This window comes from Salmo salar, chromosome 10, assembly GCF_965601325.2.
Source record: "Salmo salar chromosome 10, fSalSal1, whole genome shotgun sequence".
Lineage (NCBI taxonomy): Eukaryota > Metazoa > Chordata > Actinopteri > Salmoniformes > Salmonidae > Salmo > Salmo salar.
In genome coordinates this window covers 69,668,651-69,685,405 of record NC_138300.1, presented here as the reverse complement: position 1 = coordinate 69,685,405, position 16,755 = coordinate 69,668,651, and the positions used below count along the sequence as shown (strand labels likewise).

Here is a 16,755-nt window from a genome sequence, read left to right as displayed (position 1 = left end):
TTACCTTCCAACAGGACATCGACTCTAAGCACACAGCCAAGAGAATGCAGGAGTGGCTTCGGGACAAGTCTCTGAATGTCCTTGAGTGGTCCAGCCTGGCCTTTAACCTGATCAAACATCTCTGGAGAGACCTAAAAATAGCTGTGCAGTGACGTTCCCCATCCAAATTGACAGAGCTTGAGAGGATCTGCAGAGAAGAATGGGAGAAACTCCCCAAATACACGTATGCCAAGCTTGTAGCGTCATACCCAAGAGAACTCGAGGCTGTAATCTCTGCCAAAGGTGCATCAACAAAGTACTGAGTAAAGGGTCTGAATACATCTTTTATTTTTCATACATTTGCAAAAATGTTTAAAAACTTGCTTTATCATTATGGGTTATTGTGTGTAGACTGTTGAGGGAAAAAAAAACAATTTAATCAATTTTAGAATAAGGCTGTAACGTAACAAAATGTGGGAAAAGTAAAAGGGTCGGAATACTTTCCGAGAGCACTGCATGATTATGCATAGCTTAACACATTACTAATACTTGTCAAATTTTTTGTTTTCTTTTGCTTTTCACTCTCTTAGGAACCCGAAGGTTCGGTTGTACAATAGGAGGGGGATTAGAGTGTTCATAGTGTGATTATAAGTCAGAGGCCACAAGTCTCAGAGGTGTAAACATATAAATCAACTGAGAATATTAATTATGTTTTCTTTTCTGTTCATTTATAAGTAATTTCAAAGTTGATATAATGTTGAACAGTATGGAGTTACTATTAAAAAATGAGGGACTGTTGGGTTCCAGCTTGAAATAGACATTCATGTTCCCATGCTAGCACTCATTGACTACTTTAGTAATTGTATCAAAACATCTCCTGCCATGTCACTGATGCGTCGTGAAACAGTGTTCTTTGATGAAGCCATTGTCTGTATAGTTTTTTGGGCCTTTTCCCCCAGTATTGTCCCAGCCATATCCACGGCAGCAGGAAGAATTAAGTCCTCCACAATAGTTTGAGGCTTGCCTGTCCTAGAAACTTGGTAGCTCACCATATAAGATGCTTCAAGCCCCTTCTTATTAATGGTATCTGTTGCTTTTACACGTCTTACTACTCGAAAGTGGTCTTAACTCTCGCTCAAAAAACTCCTGTGTCTTATTTTTCAAATTGGCATGTTTTATTTCTAAATGTCTGCGCAAGAGTGAAGGTTTCATCGAGTTGTGAGATAGTACTTTTTCACATATAACACACTGTGGCTGAGGAAAGGCACTACTCCCAATATAGGTGAACCCCAAATCAATATAGTTCTCATCATATTTGCGCCACTTCGATGGTCCAACGTCCCTGTCTGTTGTTCTGTGCTTTCCTGGGTAAGGGGGCAGTAGCTCTTTGGCTGCATCAGATTCACAACTGTCAGTGTCCATGCTAGCTGGGCTAACAACAAATGTAGAATTACTGATGCTAGCATTGGATGTGCTCATGGAATCAGAATAACTTGTGTCGTTGACAGGTGCAGTACTACCAGCAGCAGTACTACCAGTAGAGCTGGTATGTGTTGTCTATGGACGCAGGCCTTACTTTTTTAAAACCATTTATTAATTTTTGAGCAAACGGAATGAGCAGCAGTTACGTTTGGCTACATATGGACCATTAGTGAAAGTCCCGCGAGAGAGTAATGAGATTGGATGTTAATTATTTTACTAGGCTACCTGTATTTGACATTGTGTTGTTATTTCGCTGAACACTCCATGGTTTAATTGTATTTTTGGCAGTGAAACGAGGCTACTCAGGCAAGAAAAAACCTCACCCAAATGTATAGACCTGTTGGAAAATATCAATGGACTGTTTCAAAATGTGAAGAAAAAAAAATCTAAAATATTTTTTGAAATGTTATTTTATTTTATGTGAATCGCATTTTTATTTGACGTACCACCGACGGCATTGCCTGGCATAGCATATTTACTTCACACAAAGTCTCCATAAAATTCAACGCACACGCATAATTGACGCTGCCGGACTGCACATGTGAGCTGAAGCCCCAGCCCAGGGCTGGCCCAATGTCACAGAAATGAAATGAGCCCAAACCTTGAAAAAAAGCCAGATTTCTAGAAAACACTATGTTGTATTGATTTAAACTGGTGTTGAGAACAATGCAGTGGAGACCAGCGGCAGCGAGTGAGGAGACGAGGAAACAGCCATTAGGCCTAGAAAGCGCAGCGATAGGAAAACTCACCTTAGTTATGATCAACTCATTGATGAAAATATTGGAATGAAGTAGGCTAATGCAATTGAAGGCATGTATCAAATTCTTGCTTATACTGAAACTCCCAAAGTCATATCCAACCGTTATAATAATTTTAAGCAATAGTCGTGTGTGGTCACCTACAGTACATGATCATTTCATCACGGTTTTGATTGGGAAAGTGTCCTCACGCTACTTTGAGACAAGCGTGGGGGACTTTTGTAGATAAATCAATCAATGTCAGATTTTTTATTTTACTGAATCTCCGTTTGTATATTTGGTAACAATTAGGCTGGTGAAATGCTTACTAAATTGAAGTGAGTGCTAATGACCATCTATATTCTAGTTTGCTCATATATATATATATACACACATACATACATATATACATACATTTTTTTTTTTAAAGCCTGTCCTACTCCTGACCAAAAGCGTTTGACTTGTCTGATAATTAAGAAATGTGATTTTGTTTCACTGAATCTCTGTCTGTATATTTGGATTCTTGATCTCTGGCTGAACAAGTGGAAGTGGTAGCTCGTTTGTTCATCTATCACTGATTAGAAACATTTAGCATGCAATAATGTAGCCTAAATGAAGTGTATTATTTATCTATTGACTCACGTAGTGAGTAGCCTTATATAGAGCCTAGGCTATTTTCCTATCACCCAAATCCCACTGAAACCCAAAATCCTGACTCCTGTCTCATGAAAATTCCTACCTTTATTCTGTAATCCACACATTGCATTACCAAATCATGCCTCGACTATGAATGTCAAAGTTCCGCTTTAACATTTTCCCCCTTCTCTGCCCATATGAGAGCTTCAGTAGAGAATGTGTGATCAACAATTGGTATGTGAGTAGATATGGCTATTTTATTTTTTACAGAGTTGGTCCCCGTTAAGATACCTTGATATCTCATACCTTGATATCTCGGGGTGCACTCTGTGCGTCCTGAGCGTGTTCTGTGTCAACATAGCCTACAGCTGAAATGTGCTGAATAATTGAGGAACATGATAACGGTTGGAAAATATGAACATGGCAGTCTAGCAATGATCAACAATTAACTTGACAGAGCTTGAATAATTTTTTACAAATAATGGAAAATATTGTACAATCCAGGTGTGCAAAGCTCTTAGAGACTTAACCAAAAATACTCTGTAATCGCGCTAAAGGTGCTTTCACAAAGTATTGACTCAGGGGTATGAATGCTTTAGATATTTCAGTATTTCATTTTCAAAAAATTTGTAACATTTCTCAAAACATGTTTTGACTTTGTTATTATGGGTTATTGTGTGTAGATGTGAGAAAAATATATATTTGTTCCATTTAGAATTCAGGCTGTAACAACAAAATGTGGAATAAGTCAAGGGGTATGAATACTTTCTGAAGGCACTGTATCTTTTATTAAAGATAAAAAAATGCACAGAAGTAAAATGTCAAGGTAGACCTACCAATTAGTTAGTGTTTTTACTACAATCTGTTTGATTTACCAAATCAGTAACAGAATTTCAGATAAATCTGAAACAGAATTACTGCAATTGAATTGGCTACAATGGAAATTCATAGTAGTCATAAATCCAAGTTTGGTAACCTGATTACAGTCCTCCCTTCCACTGGCAGATGAGTATGTCCATCTCATAATGTTTTTTCTTTATTTTATCTGTCATCTGACAGTCAAAGCAAGTGTCTGCCTTTTTCTCTTTCTTCTCTCTCTCTACAGAATGGTGTCTCCCGGATCATATTGACAACTACACGAGCTCCCTCTTTTTCCATTTACTGTAACCGGCATCCTACCCACTGAGCACTGACCAACACCGGACGTCCATGGACATTGAAAAGTAGTTGAAATTTGGTCAGTTCGCCCTGAGCTTGATTTCAACGTCCGCAGATGTCGTTTATTGTTACTGTCCGGACTTGATTTCAACATCCACTGATGTAGATTTTTGGTCGAGTTTGGACTGGCCTTGATTTGTTCCAAATATAGTCCGGACCAAATATGAAGCAATCCTAGACATCAATGTTTCACAAGTTTGGACATTACAGCACAGTACAATACAGTAAAACAAGTTAGAGTATTGTTCCATACTGTACAGTGCAGTACAGCCCTATTCGGTACGTTACTTCTGTACTGAACAGTAGAGTTGAATAGAGTAGAGTTCAGTACTGTTCAGCAGAGCACACTAAAATTGAGAACAGTATAATGTACTGTAAGGTACTGTACTCTACAAAACTCTGATGTACTGTACTTTACTGTACGGAACTTAACTGTACTCTACTGAGCTCTACTGTGCTGTGCTTTGATGTCCAAATTTGTGAAACATAGACGTCTATGATTGATTCAGCAAATGTGGTCTTGTTTGGGGGAAGATCTCATTAAAATAATAGCCACTCTGTAGAATAATCATCATATGCAAAGGAAGATATTACATATTTGTACCATTGTGTACCTATTCAGGTTATATCGTCATGAATACAATATTATTCATGTCTGTAATTATGCATTTCTGATGAAATTTTGTTATTACTGGGTGTAAATCCAATTTAGTTATTGTAATTTCATAATCAAAATAAATGTTTTTAAAGTCAAGGTGTAATGTGCTAGCTGACACCCCATTCTATCTGCAGACATCTTTGAATCTTAATTTGGAGCAGATATTTAACAGTTTTTGGAAAACATAGTCACATAAAAAAATAGGGAGATTTTACTGAAATTGTGTTACCAAACATTTTATGCAGTAAATGTGTTTTTGTAAAATGTTCTGTGTAAATTGTAAAAATTTGTCATTGACTTTCAAATCAATGTTTGTTTTTTTGGCATACTTTTTAAGTGAAAGATCTGACTCAGCTAAATTCTTTTAACGTCAAATTCCCCTGTGTGTGTGTGTGTGTGTGTGTGTGTGTGTGTGTGTGTGTGTGTGTGTGCATATTGACAGACCAAAGTGCTGGTCGGGACAAAATCAATGGAATGTCAATAAAAGCCTTGACATGGCATCCCCACCTGTTTGTGTGTGTTTGTGTGAGCAATGCTCATCTGTGACTTTCATGTGTGACCGCTGTGTGTGTGTCTTAGCAATGTACATGTTCTGTGTGCAGTTGGGGCAGGGAGTCATGGCAACGCAGGCCTGAAAATGAGAGGCTAGTTGCCGTGGAAACCACAGCTGAGAGCTGATCTACAGGATGAGTGAAGGAGCGAGAGAGAGAGAGAGACACAGACAGAGACAGTAAGATACAGTAGATGGCATTAACCTCTTGGGGCTAGGGGGCAGTATTTGCACGGCCGGAAAAAAAACGTACCCGATTTAAACTGGTTACTACTCTTGCCCAGAAACGGGAATATGCATATAATTAGTAGATTTGGATAGACAACACTCTAAAGTTTCTAAAACTGTTTGAATGGTGTCTGTGAGTATAACAGAACTCATATGGCAGGCCAAAACCTGAGAAGATTCCATACAGGAAGTGCCCTGTCTGACAATTTGTTCTCCTTCTGTGGCATCTCTATCGAAAATACAGCATCTCTGCTGTAACGTGACATTTTCTAAGGCTTCCATTGGCTCTCAGAAGGCGCCAGAAAGTGTAATGGGGTGTCTGCAGTCTCTGGGCTAAGTACAGCAGCTCTGTTTGTTACTGGTCAGGCTGAGGACAGTGACACTGGAGATGCGATGCGCATTCATGAGAATTCTCCATGTTTTTCTTTCAGCCTCTGAATGAATACAATGTCGCCCGGTTGGAATATTATTGCTATTTTACGAGAAAAATCGCATAAAAATTGATTTTAAACAGCGTTTGACATGCTTCGAAGTACGGTAATGGAATATTTTGACGTTTTTTGTCACGAAATGCGCTCGCGCGTCACCCTTCGTATAGGTACCTGAACGCATGAACAAAACGGCGGTATTTGGATATAACTATGGATTATTTGGAACCAAAACAACATTTGTTGTTGAAGTAGAAGTCCTGGGAGTGCATTCTGACGAAGAACAGCAAAGGTAATCCAATTTTTCTTATAGTAAATCTGAGTTTAGTGAGGGCCAAACTTGGTGGATGTCAAATTAGCTAGCTGTGATGGCAAGAATATTGCAAAATGTGCTTTCGCCGAAAAGCTATTTTAAAATCAGACACCGCGATTGCATAAAGGGGTTCTGTATCTATAATTCTTAAAATAATTATGTATTTTGTGAACGTTAATTGTGAGTAATTTAGTAAATTCACCGGAAGTTTGCAGTGGGTATGCTAGTTCTGAACATGACATGCTTATGTAAAAATCTGGTTTTTGATATAAATATGAACTTGATTGAACAAAACATGGATGTATTGTATAACATAATGTCCTAGGAGAGTCATCTGATGAAGATCATCGAAGGTTAGTGCTGCATTTAGCTGTGGTTTTGGTTTTTGTGACATATATGCTTGCTTTGAAAATGGCTGTATGATTATTTTTGGCAGGGTACTCTCCTGACATAATCTAATGTTTTGCTTTCGCTGTAAAGCCTTTTTGAAATCGGACAATGTGGTTAGATTAACGAGAGTCTTGTCTTTAAAATGGTGTAAAATAGTCATATGTTTGAGAAATTGAAGTTATAGCATTTATAGCATCTGAAATGGCACCACATTCTCTATAAAATAACCATAAGTAGTGCACTATACTGGTAACATGGTGACATTTCAGACACAGCCTGTTCGATATCAAACAAAGACAACCGTCAAGTAGTATATCAAGCTTTAACCAACTTAGAAACAACACTGAAAATACACCAAATATGGCCTGTATGCCATCTTGGATCGGAGTCAATCAGCCAATAGGAGCCCACTGATGCTGGGTGCATCTCAATAGTCTCACCTCAAACATAGGTTAGGTACATTTCAATAATCTCACCTCAAACACAGGTTGGGTGCATCTCAATAGTCTAACCACACCTCACCTCAAACACAGGTGAGGTGCATTTAGATTGTCTCACCGTTCCTAACTTCATTTCAAACAATTTCACCTTTATTTATTAACCAGGTAGGCTAGTTAAAAACAAGTTCTCATTTGCAACTGTGACCTGGCCAAGAAAGCATAGCAGTTCGACACATACAACAACACAGAATTACACATGGAATAAACAAAACATACAGTCAATAATACAATAGAAAAACAGAAAACAAACAGTCTATACACAGTGAGTGCAAATGAGGTAAGATAAGGGAGTTAAGGCAATAAATAGGCCATGGAGGCGAAGTTATTACAATATAGCAATTAAACACTGGATTGGTAGATGTGCAGAAGATGAATGTGCAAGTAGAGATACTGGGGTGCAAAGGAGCAAGATAAATAAATAAATACAATATGGGGATGAGGTAGTTGGATGGGCTGTTTACAGATGGGCTATGTACAGGTGCAGTGATCTGTGAGCCGCTCTGACAGCTAGTGAGGGAGATATAAGTCTCCAGCTTCAGTGATTTTTGCGGTTTGTTCCAGTCGTTGGCAGCAGAGAACTGGAAGGAAAGGCGGCCAAAGGAGGAATTGGCTTTGGGGGTGACCAGTGAGATATACCTGCTGGAGCCCGTGCTACGAGTGGGGGCTGCTATGGTGACCAGTGAGCTGAGATAACGTGAGGCTTTACCTAGTAGAGACTTGTAGATAACCTGGAGCCAGTGGGTTTGGCGATGAGTGTGAAGCGAGGGCCAGCCAACGAGAGCGTACAGGTCGTCGCAGTGGTGGGTAGTGTATGGGGCTTTGGTGACAAAACAGATGGCACTGTGATAGACTGCATCCAATTTGTTGAGTAGAGTGTTGGAAACTATTTAATGAATGACATTGCCGAAGTCGAGGATTGGTAAGATGGTCAGTTTTATGAGGGGTATGTTTGGCAGCATAAGTGAAGGATGCTTTGTTGCGAAATAGGAAGCCGATTCTAGATTTAATTTTGGATTGGAGATGCCTAATGTGAGTCTGGAAGGAGAGTTTACAGTCTAACCAGACACCTAGGTATTTGTAGTTATCCACATATTCTAAGTCAGAGCCGTCCAGAGTAGTGACGCTGGACGGGCGGGCAGTGATCGGTTGAAGAGCATGCATTTAGTTTTACTTGCATTTAAGAGCAGTTGGAGGCCACGGAAGGAGAGTTGTGGCATTGAAGCTCGTCTGGAGGTTAGTTAACACAGTGTCCAACGAAGGGCCAAAAGTATACAGAATGGTGTCGTCTTCGAAGAGGTGGATCAGAGAATCACCAGCAGCAAGAGCGACATTGATGTATACAGAGAAGAGAAACACCTCAACACAGGTCGTTTGAAAGGGATATGTAGGATGCCTACAGCGATCTGGCCTCTACCTGTCGAGTTGTATAATTTCAAGGAGAGATGGAGGGAAAGCCCAAGGAGAGGAGGAATAATGAAATGCATCCCTAATGTTCTGCTATGGTCAGGGGTCAGGTGCGGAGGTAGGTTATAACAACCAAGCAACTTCTCTCTAAGGTGGGTTGAGGGGTGAGGGAGTGAATGACTGAGTGACTGTGTGTGTGCATGCGTGCATGTGTGTTGACTCACAGGGCACGGTGCGGAGGTAGAGGTTGTCTCTGATAATCTGCTGGTGGTCGTGGTCCACGGAGCCCTTGGAGAAGTGCAGGTTGAGGTAGTGCCGAAGGTCCTTATCCACCACGCCTCCTACACACACATAAACACCATAAACAAACAGACAAGATTAAAATGCAGTCTAAAACACACACACAGATGCAGGCCCTCAGGCAAGCAGACGCACACACACAAACACACAAACAGACACACAAAACATGTGTGGAAAACATACACATCACAGTAATTGTGTGAACTAGTACACTCAGAAAAAAAGATTCCAAAGAGGTTATTTGGCTGTCCCCAAAGGAGAACCTTTTTTGGTTTAAGGTAGAACCCTTTTTGGTTCCATGTAGAACCCTCTAAGGAAAGGGTTCTTCATGGATCCCAAAAGGGTTCTACCTGGAACCAAAAGGGTTATACCTGGAACCCCAAAAAGTTTTTCAAAAGTGTATCCTATGGGGACAGCCGAAAAACCATTTTAGGTTCCAGATAGCATCTTTTTTTCTAACAGTGTAATCACCTTGGGCTCATCATGCTCAGCAGGCTGTGATGTGTGTGTGTGTGTACAAAGACAAGGGGGACAAGGACAGAGTCCTATTACGCCACATCTCACTAATGATACAGAGCACAGAGTCCGACAGAGTGCATTGAGTCTCTTTATTTGGCAGTGTATAGCTTAATCCCTACATCTCCACATGACAAACCCTAGTAAGACTTCATAGTCTACACCAGAGTTGCCATTCGTGTTAAATTAAGACCTAGACAACCAGGTGAGGGGAGTTCATAACTAATCAATGACCTTAAGTGATCTATCAAGTACAATGGAGGAGCGAAAACACTTGTTATGTGGAGACGTTTTAGTGGGAGAGGGGTGGTGTATGGTGTAAACCAGGGGTGTCAAACTCAATTTCTGGAGGGCCATGTGTCTGCGAGTTTTCGCTCCTCCCTTCTAGAACAACGAACACTCATTTGCAAATAAGAACATGACCATTTCATAGATCCAACACACCATAGCACATCTTTCGGACTGAAATGTATAGCTACATCAGCTTTAACGATGGTTTGTTAAGCCTTCATTCACGTCACCACAATCCCTCGCCTTTTGGGCTCCCGGCAGCCGCAGCGGTCTAAGGCACTGCATCTGTTCTGATAGCTGTACTTCTGTACAAAGTATTATATTGTCCTACGCTCTCATCTGGTGGCGAAGTTGGGTACTGTAGCTTTTAATTCGTTAACTCTCGGTGCAGAGGTATTTCCTATCAGAACAATCCGAGCAACAACAACAGACAGAAACATATAACAAGTCTATCTTGCTAGGCCTTGGTTAAAGATAAGTCTGTAAGTACTTTAAGTTATTAGAACATACTTTGGCTAATTCAAATTGCGTTTCTAGAATATTGATGTTTTTTACATTTTTTTTCTAAGTTCCGATGATGCTAAGCTAATTGTGCTAACTATCGCCCATTCACTTAACATTGAGTGTTAGCATGCTAGCTAACATTTCGTGACGGAATTTAGCTTCTTTGGGTTTTGGATGTATATAACTATTTTAAGTGTTCAGATACCTCGTGACAGAGCTAAAGTATAGTTATTTAGCTATATGGACTCTTAGATTGTGTGTATATGTTTAGTGACACCTTTCCTGTGATGTAAATTGTCATAACTTCTGCCCGGTCATGTTGGCTAGCTCAGGTTATTTTCTTGTTGCTAGCTCGTGATAAAAAATGCTGTTCTTTTTTGTATCCATTTGCGTGAATGCATATAGTTAATTTTCTTATACATTTTCTCCTTTCTGTTTCAGTTAGTTTTACAAACAAAATATCTTCTACTAAAGATTCTTAACGGCACCAGTGCCTCCCTGATTCTTTATTGGAAGTGTGTAAGCTGTCTGCCAAACTTTGTAGCTTACACATTGTGAGGGCAGAACAACATCTCAGTGCTAGAGGCGTTACTACAGACTCTCTGGTTCAAATCCAGGCTGTATCACAACTGGCCATGATTGGAAGTCCCATAGGGCGGCACACAATTGGCCCAGCTTTGGCCAGTGTAGGCAGTCATTGTAAATAATATTTTTTTCTTAACTGACTTTCCTAGTTAAATAAAAGGTTAAATAAAAAATTATACACTGAAATGCATAGCAGCTGTTTTACAGGCTCTTGACCAATTCTGCTATTTTTGTACATAATGTTTCCACCATCTTTCCTATGACCAAAAATAGGTTCTGGCCATAAAAAGGCAATTACTAACCTCAATTTGGATTTAGTTGTCACGTATACTCCTTCTCCGGCGCTCAAGGTCACCAGGCTGCTCATTATTACGCACACCTGTCACCATCGTTAGGCACACCAGCGCCTCATCAGACTCACCTGGATTCCATCACCTGCCTGATTACCTTCCCTATATATGTTACTACATTTGGTTCTTTCCCTAGGTGTTATTGTTTCTGTTCCAGTGTTCATGTATGTATATTGCTGCCTCGGGCCTGGTCACCCCGGACCAGGCCCGAGGCAGCAATATAGAGGCCGATGTGTGGGCAGCCTGATGAAACTACTGCTGTGAGTAAATAAACCGCATCTACCCTCAATTCTATTGGCGAATGCACAGTCACTGGAGAACAATCTGGACAAGCTCCTTTTACAACTATCCTATCAACGGGACCTGACGGGATTTTTCTTATAGTAAATCTGAGTTTGGTGAGTGCCAAACTTTGTGGGTGTCAAAATAGCTAGCCTGTGATGGCCGGGCTATCTACTCAGAATATTGCAAAATGTGCTTTCAGCGAAAAGCTATTTTAAAATTGGACACCGCGATTTGCATAAAGGAGTTCTGTATCTATAATTCTTTAAATAATTGTTATGTATTTTGTGAACGTTAATCATGAGTAATTATGTAAATTCACCGGAAGTTTGCTGTGGGTATGCTAGTTCTGAACATCACATGCTAATGTAAAAAGCTGTTTTTTGATATAAATATGAACTTGATTGAACAAAACATGCATGTATTGTATAACATAATGTCCTAGGAGTGTCATCTGATGAAGATCAAAGGTTAGTGCTGCATTTAGCTGTGGTTTTGGTTTTTGTGACATGCTTGCTTTGAAAATGGCTGTGATTTATTTTTGGCAGGGTACTCTCCTGACAATCTAATGTTTTGCTTTCGCTGTAAAGCCTTTTTGAAATCGGACAATGTGGTTAGATTAACGAGAGTCTTGTCTTTAAAATTGTGTAAAATAGTCATATGTTTGAGAAATTTAAGTTATAGCATTTGAGGTATTTGTATTTCGCGCCACGCCAAGCGTCCCACCTCGCCCAGGGAGGTTAACGTAAAACTTAAGTAATATTCCAACCGGACGATTCCAAAGTCTTGAAAAACGTTATGGAACACAGCTACCTGCGTGTAATTGTGGCCTGTCATTCTCTCGGTCATCAGACTCCAGGAGGTCTTGTTCGCTCTCTGTTGACTGCAAAAGCCTATACACGTTCTAAAGACTCTTGACATTTAGTGTAAGCCTTAGTGCAAATTGAACCCTAACTCACTGGGCCTATTTAGTATACAGTCTTGGAAAAACTACAATCCACTTACTGGTTGGTTTTTTTTCTCAGGTTTTTGCCTGCCATATGAGTTCTGTTATAATCACAGACACCATTCAAACAGTTTTAGAAACTTCAGAGTTTCTAAAATCTACTAATAATATGCATATTCTAGTTTCTGAGCCAGAGTAGTAACCTGTTTAAATTGGGTACGTTTTTCATCCGGCCGTGAAAATACTGCCCCGTAGCCCAGACAGGTTAAACAGGTTAACATTCACAAGGCCGCAGGGCCAGATGGATTACCAGGACACATACTCAGAGCATGCGCTGACCAGTTGGCAAGAGTGTCTTCACTGACATTTTCAACCTCTCCCTGACCCAGTCTGTAATACCCAGTCGTGGAAAAAGTACCCAATTGTAATACTTGAATAAAAGTAAAGATACCTAAATAGTCACCCAGTAAAATACTACTTGATTAAAAGTCCAAAAGTATTTGGATTTAAATATACTTAAATATCAAAAGTATAAATCATTTCACATTCATTGTATTAAGCAAACCAGACGACACTATTTTCTTGTTTTTTTTTAATTTACGGATAGCCAGGGGCATACTCTAACACTCAGACATAATTTGCAAACAAAGCATTTGTGTTTGAGTCTGCCAGATAAGAGGCAGTAGGGATGACCAGGGATGTTCTCTTGACATGTGTGAATTGGACCATTGTCCTATCCTGCTAAGCATTGTAACAAGTACTTTTGGGTGTCAGGGAAAATATGCGGAGTAAAAAGTATATTTTCTTCAGGAAAGTATTGGCGTAAAAGTGGTCAACAATATAAATAGTAAAGTACAGATACCATAAACTACTTTAAAGTATTTTTACTTAAATAAGGACTTTACATCACTAGTAATACCTACATGTTTCAAGCCGACGACACGACAGTGGTAAGCCTGATCACCGCAATGATGAAACAGCCTATGGGGAGGAGGTTAGACACCTGGCAGTATGGTGACTACAGGAAACAGAGGGCTGAGCAAGCCTCCATTCAAGGCGCAACAGAGGGTAGTACGTACGGCCCAGTACATCACTGGGGCCGAGCTCACTGCCATCCAGGAGATTTATACCAGTCAGTTTCAGAGGAAGGCCCTAAAAATGGTCAAAGACTCTATCCACCCAAGTCATAGACTGTTCTCTCTGCTACCGCATGGCAAGCGGTACCGATGCACCAAGTCTGGAAGCAACAGAGCACTGAACAGCTTCTACCCCCAAGCCCGAAGACTGCTAAATCGTTTGTCCGTGTAGCTATTTGGTTAACTCTGACGGACGCCTAGGATAGGGGGCGCCACAGCGCATTTTGAAAAAAATTCGTGCCCATTTTAAACGGCCTACTACTCAAACTCAGAAGCTAGGATATGCATATAATTAATACTTGTGGATGGAAAACACCCTAAAGTTTCTAAAACTGTTTGAATGGTGTCTGTGAGTATAACAGAACTCATATGGCAGTCAAAACCCCGAGACAGATCGAAACAGGATGTGGAATTCTGAATTGCGGACTCAACTTCATCACGTTGCCTATTAATCACACCGTGAGCTATGGTTCATTGAGCACTTCCTATTGCTTCCACTAGATGTCCCCAGTCTTTACAAAGTGATTTGAGTCTCCTACTGTGAAAACTGACAGAATGACACGCTGTGGAACGTGGTCACACAAAGAGGGCCATCACCATTATGACGCCGGTGCCCCTGGCTACCCTCCCCTTTCGAAACGTTTATAAAGACAATGCAATCGTCCCCCTTGAATCTTATTGGAGCTCTGGTTGAAAAAGGCCCTAAAGATTTATGTTATACAACGTTTGACATGTTTGAACGAACCTAAATAAGAAAAAAATGCATTTTGTTGAAAGAGTAGCCCCGCGCACGTCGGAACTTTTGGTGCAGCCTTCAGAACGCGCTAACAACAACAAGCTAATGGAACATAAAGGATGAACTTTTTCGAACGAAAATACATTTGTTGTGGACCTGGGATTCCTGGAAGTGCCTAAGGATGAAGATAATCAAAGGTAAGGGATTATTGACAATAGTATACAAGACTAGATTTGATATGCGATTGTTCCAAGATGGCGCTGATCTGTATTGCTAGCCTATTTTTCAGAGTATCGCATCCCCTTTTATCGCAAAGTGTGATTACCCAGTAAAGATATTTTTAAATCTGGCATTACAGATGCTTTCAAGAGATATTCATCTATAAATCTTAGAATGACAATATTACATTTTAAAAATGTTTTCGAATAGTAATTTAGTAAATTGTAGCTCTGTTTCATCGGATGCATTTGAGGGAAAATAGTTAGTCAACGTTACGCACCGATGTAAAATGCTGTTTTTATATATAAATATGAACTTTATCGAACAAAAGAATGCATGTATTTTGTAACATGATGTCCTAGGTGTGTCATCTGATGAAGATTGTCAAAGGTTAGTGCTGCATTTAGCTGTTTTTTGGTTATTTGTGATGCATGTGGTTGGTCGGAAAATGGCTGTGGCTACTTTTACGATATACTCCTCTAACATAATCTAATGTTTTGCTTTTGCTGTAAAGCCTTTTTGAAATCGGACAATGTGGTTCGATTCAGGAGAGGTATCTATAAAACGATATAATTTGAAAAAAAAATTGAAAAAAAAAAATTATTACATTTTGTTATGCTAATGGCGATAGGATTTTTCGCTGGATGTCCCGCACAGGGGTTAACTATCTGCATTGACCCTTTTTACACAAACGTTTTTGCCTCACATAAGCTGCTGATACTGTTTACTTACTGTGACTTTATTCCTAGTTATATAAAAATACCTACCTCAATTACCTCGTACAGTCTGAGGTCCTGAGCGCTCTGGAGCAGGTTTTCATGAAGGATCTCTCTGTACTTTGCTCTGTTCATCTTTCCCTTGATCCTGACTAGTCTCCCAGTCCCTGCTACTGAAAAACATCCCCACAGCATGATGCTGCCACCACCACCATGCTTCACTGTAGGGATGGCGCTAGGTTTACTCCAGACGTGACGCTTGGCATTCAGGCCAAAGAGTTCAATCTTGGTTTCATCAGCCCAGAGAATCTTGTTTCTCATGGTCTGAGTCCGTTAGGTGCCTTTCGGCAAACTCCAAGCGGGCTGTCCCGTGCCGTTTACTGAGGAGTGACTTCCATCTGGCCACTCTAACATAAAGGCCTGATTCATGGAGGCTGCAGAGATTGTTGTCCTTCTAGAAGGTTCTCTCATCTCCACAGAGGAACTCTGCAGCTCTGTCAGAGTGAACATTAGGTTCTTGGTCACTTCCCTGACCAAGGCCCTTCTCCCCCCTCAATTGCTCTCTAAGAAGAGTCTTGGTTGTTCCAAATGTCTTCCATTTAAGAATGATGTAGGCCACTGTGTTCTTGGGGACCATCAATGATGCCAAATTTGTTGTTACCCTTCCCCACATCAGTGCCTCGACACAATCTTATCTTGGCGCTCTACGGACAATTTCTTCAACCTCATGACTGGGTTTTTGCTCTGACATGCACTGTCAACTGTGGGAACGTATATAGACAGGTGTGGGCCTTTCCAAATCATGTCCTATCAATTGAATTTACCACAGGTGGACACCAATCAAGTTGTAGAAACATCTCAAGGATGATCAGTGGAAACAGGATGCACCTGAGATCAATTGTGAGTGTCATTCAAAGGTCCTGAAACTTTATTTACATAAGTTATCTATTTGTTATTTTTAATAAATTGCACAAATGTCTAAACCTGTTTTCACTTTGTCATTATGGGGTATTGTCTGTAGATCGATGAGGATATATATTTTTTAATCCATTTTAGAATAAGGCTCCAACCTAACAAAGGGGGTCTGAATTCTTTCCAAATGCACTGTATATAGCCAAGTTATTGTTAGTCGTTGTGTATCTATTATTACTTTAATTATTATGTGTTTTACTTATCTATCAGCACTTTTGGTAAGGGCCCATAAGTAACTATTAGTCCACACCTGTTTACGAAGCATGTAACGAATAACATTTGATTTGGATCTACAAATCAAATTACCTCTCACTTAACACACAGGGTGGCCATACAGTGAGCTCTATGCTTACTGGGAATGATGACTACCTCACAAACGGAGACGACTCTCAATCAGTATACAGTAGGACATTCATATCATCTTGTATGTTCAAGCTATTACGGTACACACAGTATCCAATCCACTGGCACAGGGAATCATGCATACACGACGACAATTGTTTACAGTCCATCAAGAGGAAATGCTTTTACAGTAGCACACACAACTGCCTCTAGACAGTGTCAACTGCACTGATCTAAAACAAAGAAATGCACACACAGCCCATAACCCTGACGGTAACAACTGCAATGATTTGATCTGAAAACACAGAGCTCGTCCTCATCAATAACACCTTATGTA

General features: G+C 40.2%; 1 protein-coding gene across 3 annotated transcripts in view; it reads right to left on the bottom strand.

Annotated features, from left to right (window-relative positions):
- The window catches only part of LOC106591140 (membrane-associated guanylate kinase, WW and PDZ domain-containing protein 2), a 401,362-nt gene that overhangs the window by 371,552 nt on the left and 13,055 nt on the right, over nucleotides 1–16,755 (bottom strand). For all 3 annotated transcript variants that reach the window (XM_082957127.1, XM_082957128.1, XM_082957129.1), the window contains exon 2: nucleotides 8,748–8,864. In XM_082957127.1, the coding sequence (XP_082813253.1) occupies nucleotides 8,748–8,864 (117 nt within the window). The remainder of the gene's footprint in view (nucleotides 1–8,747; nucleotides 8,865–16,755) is intronic.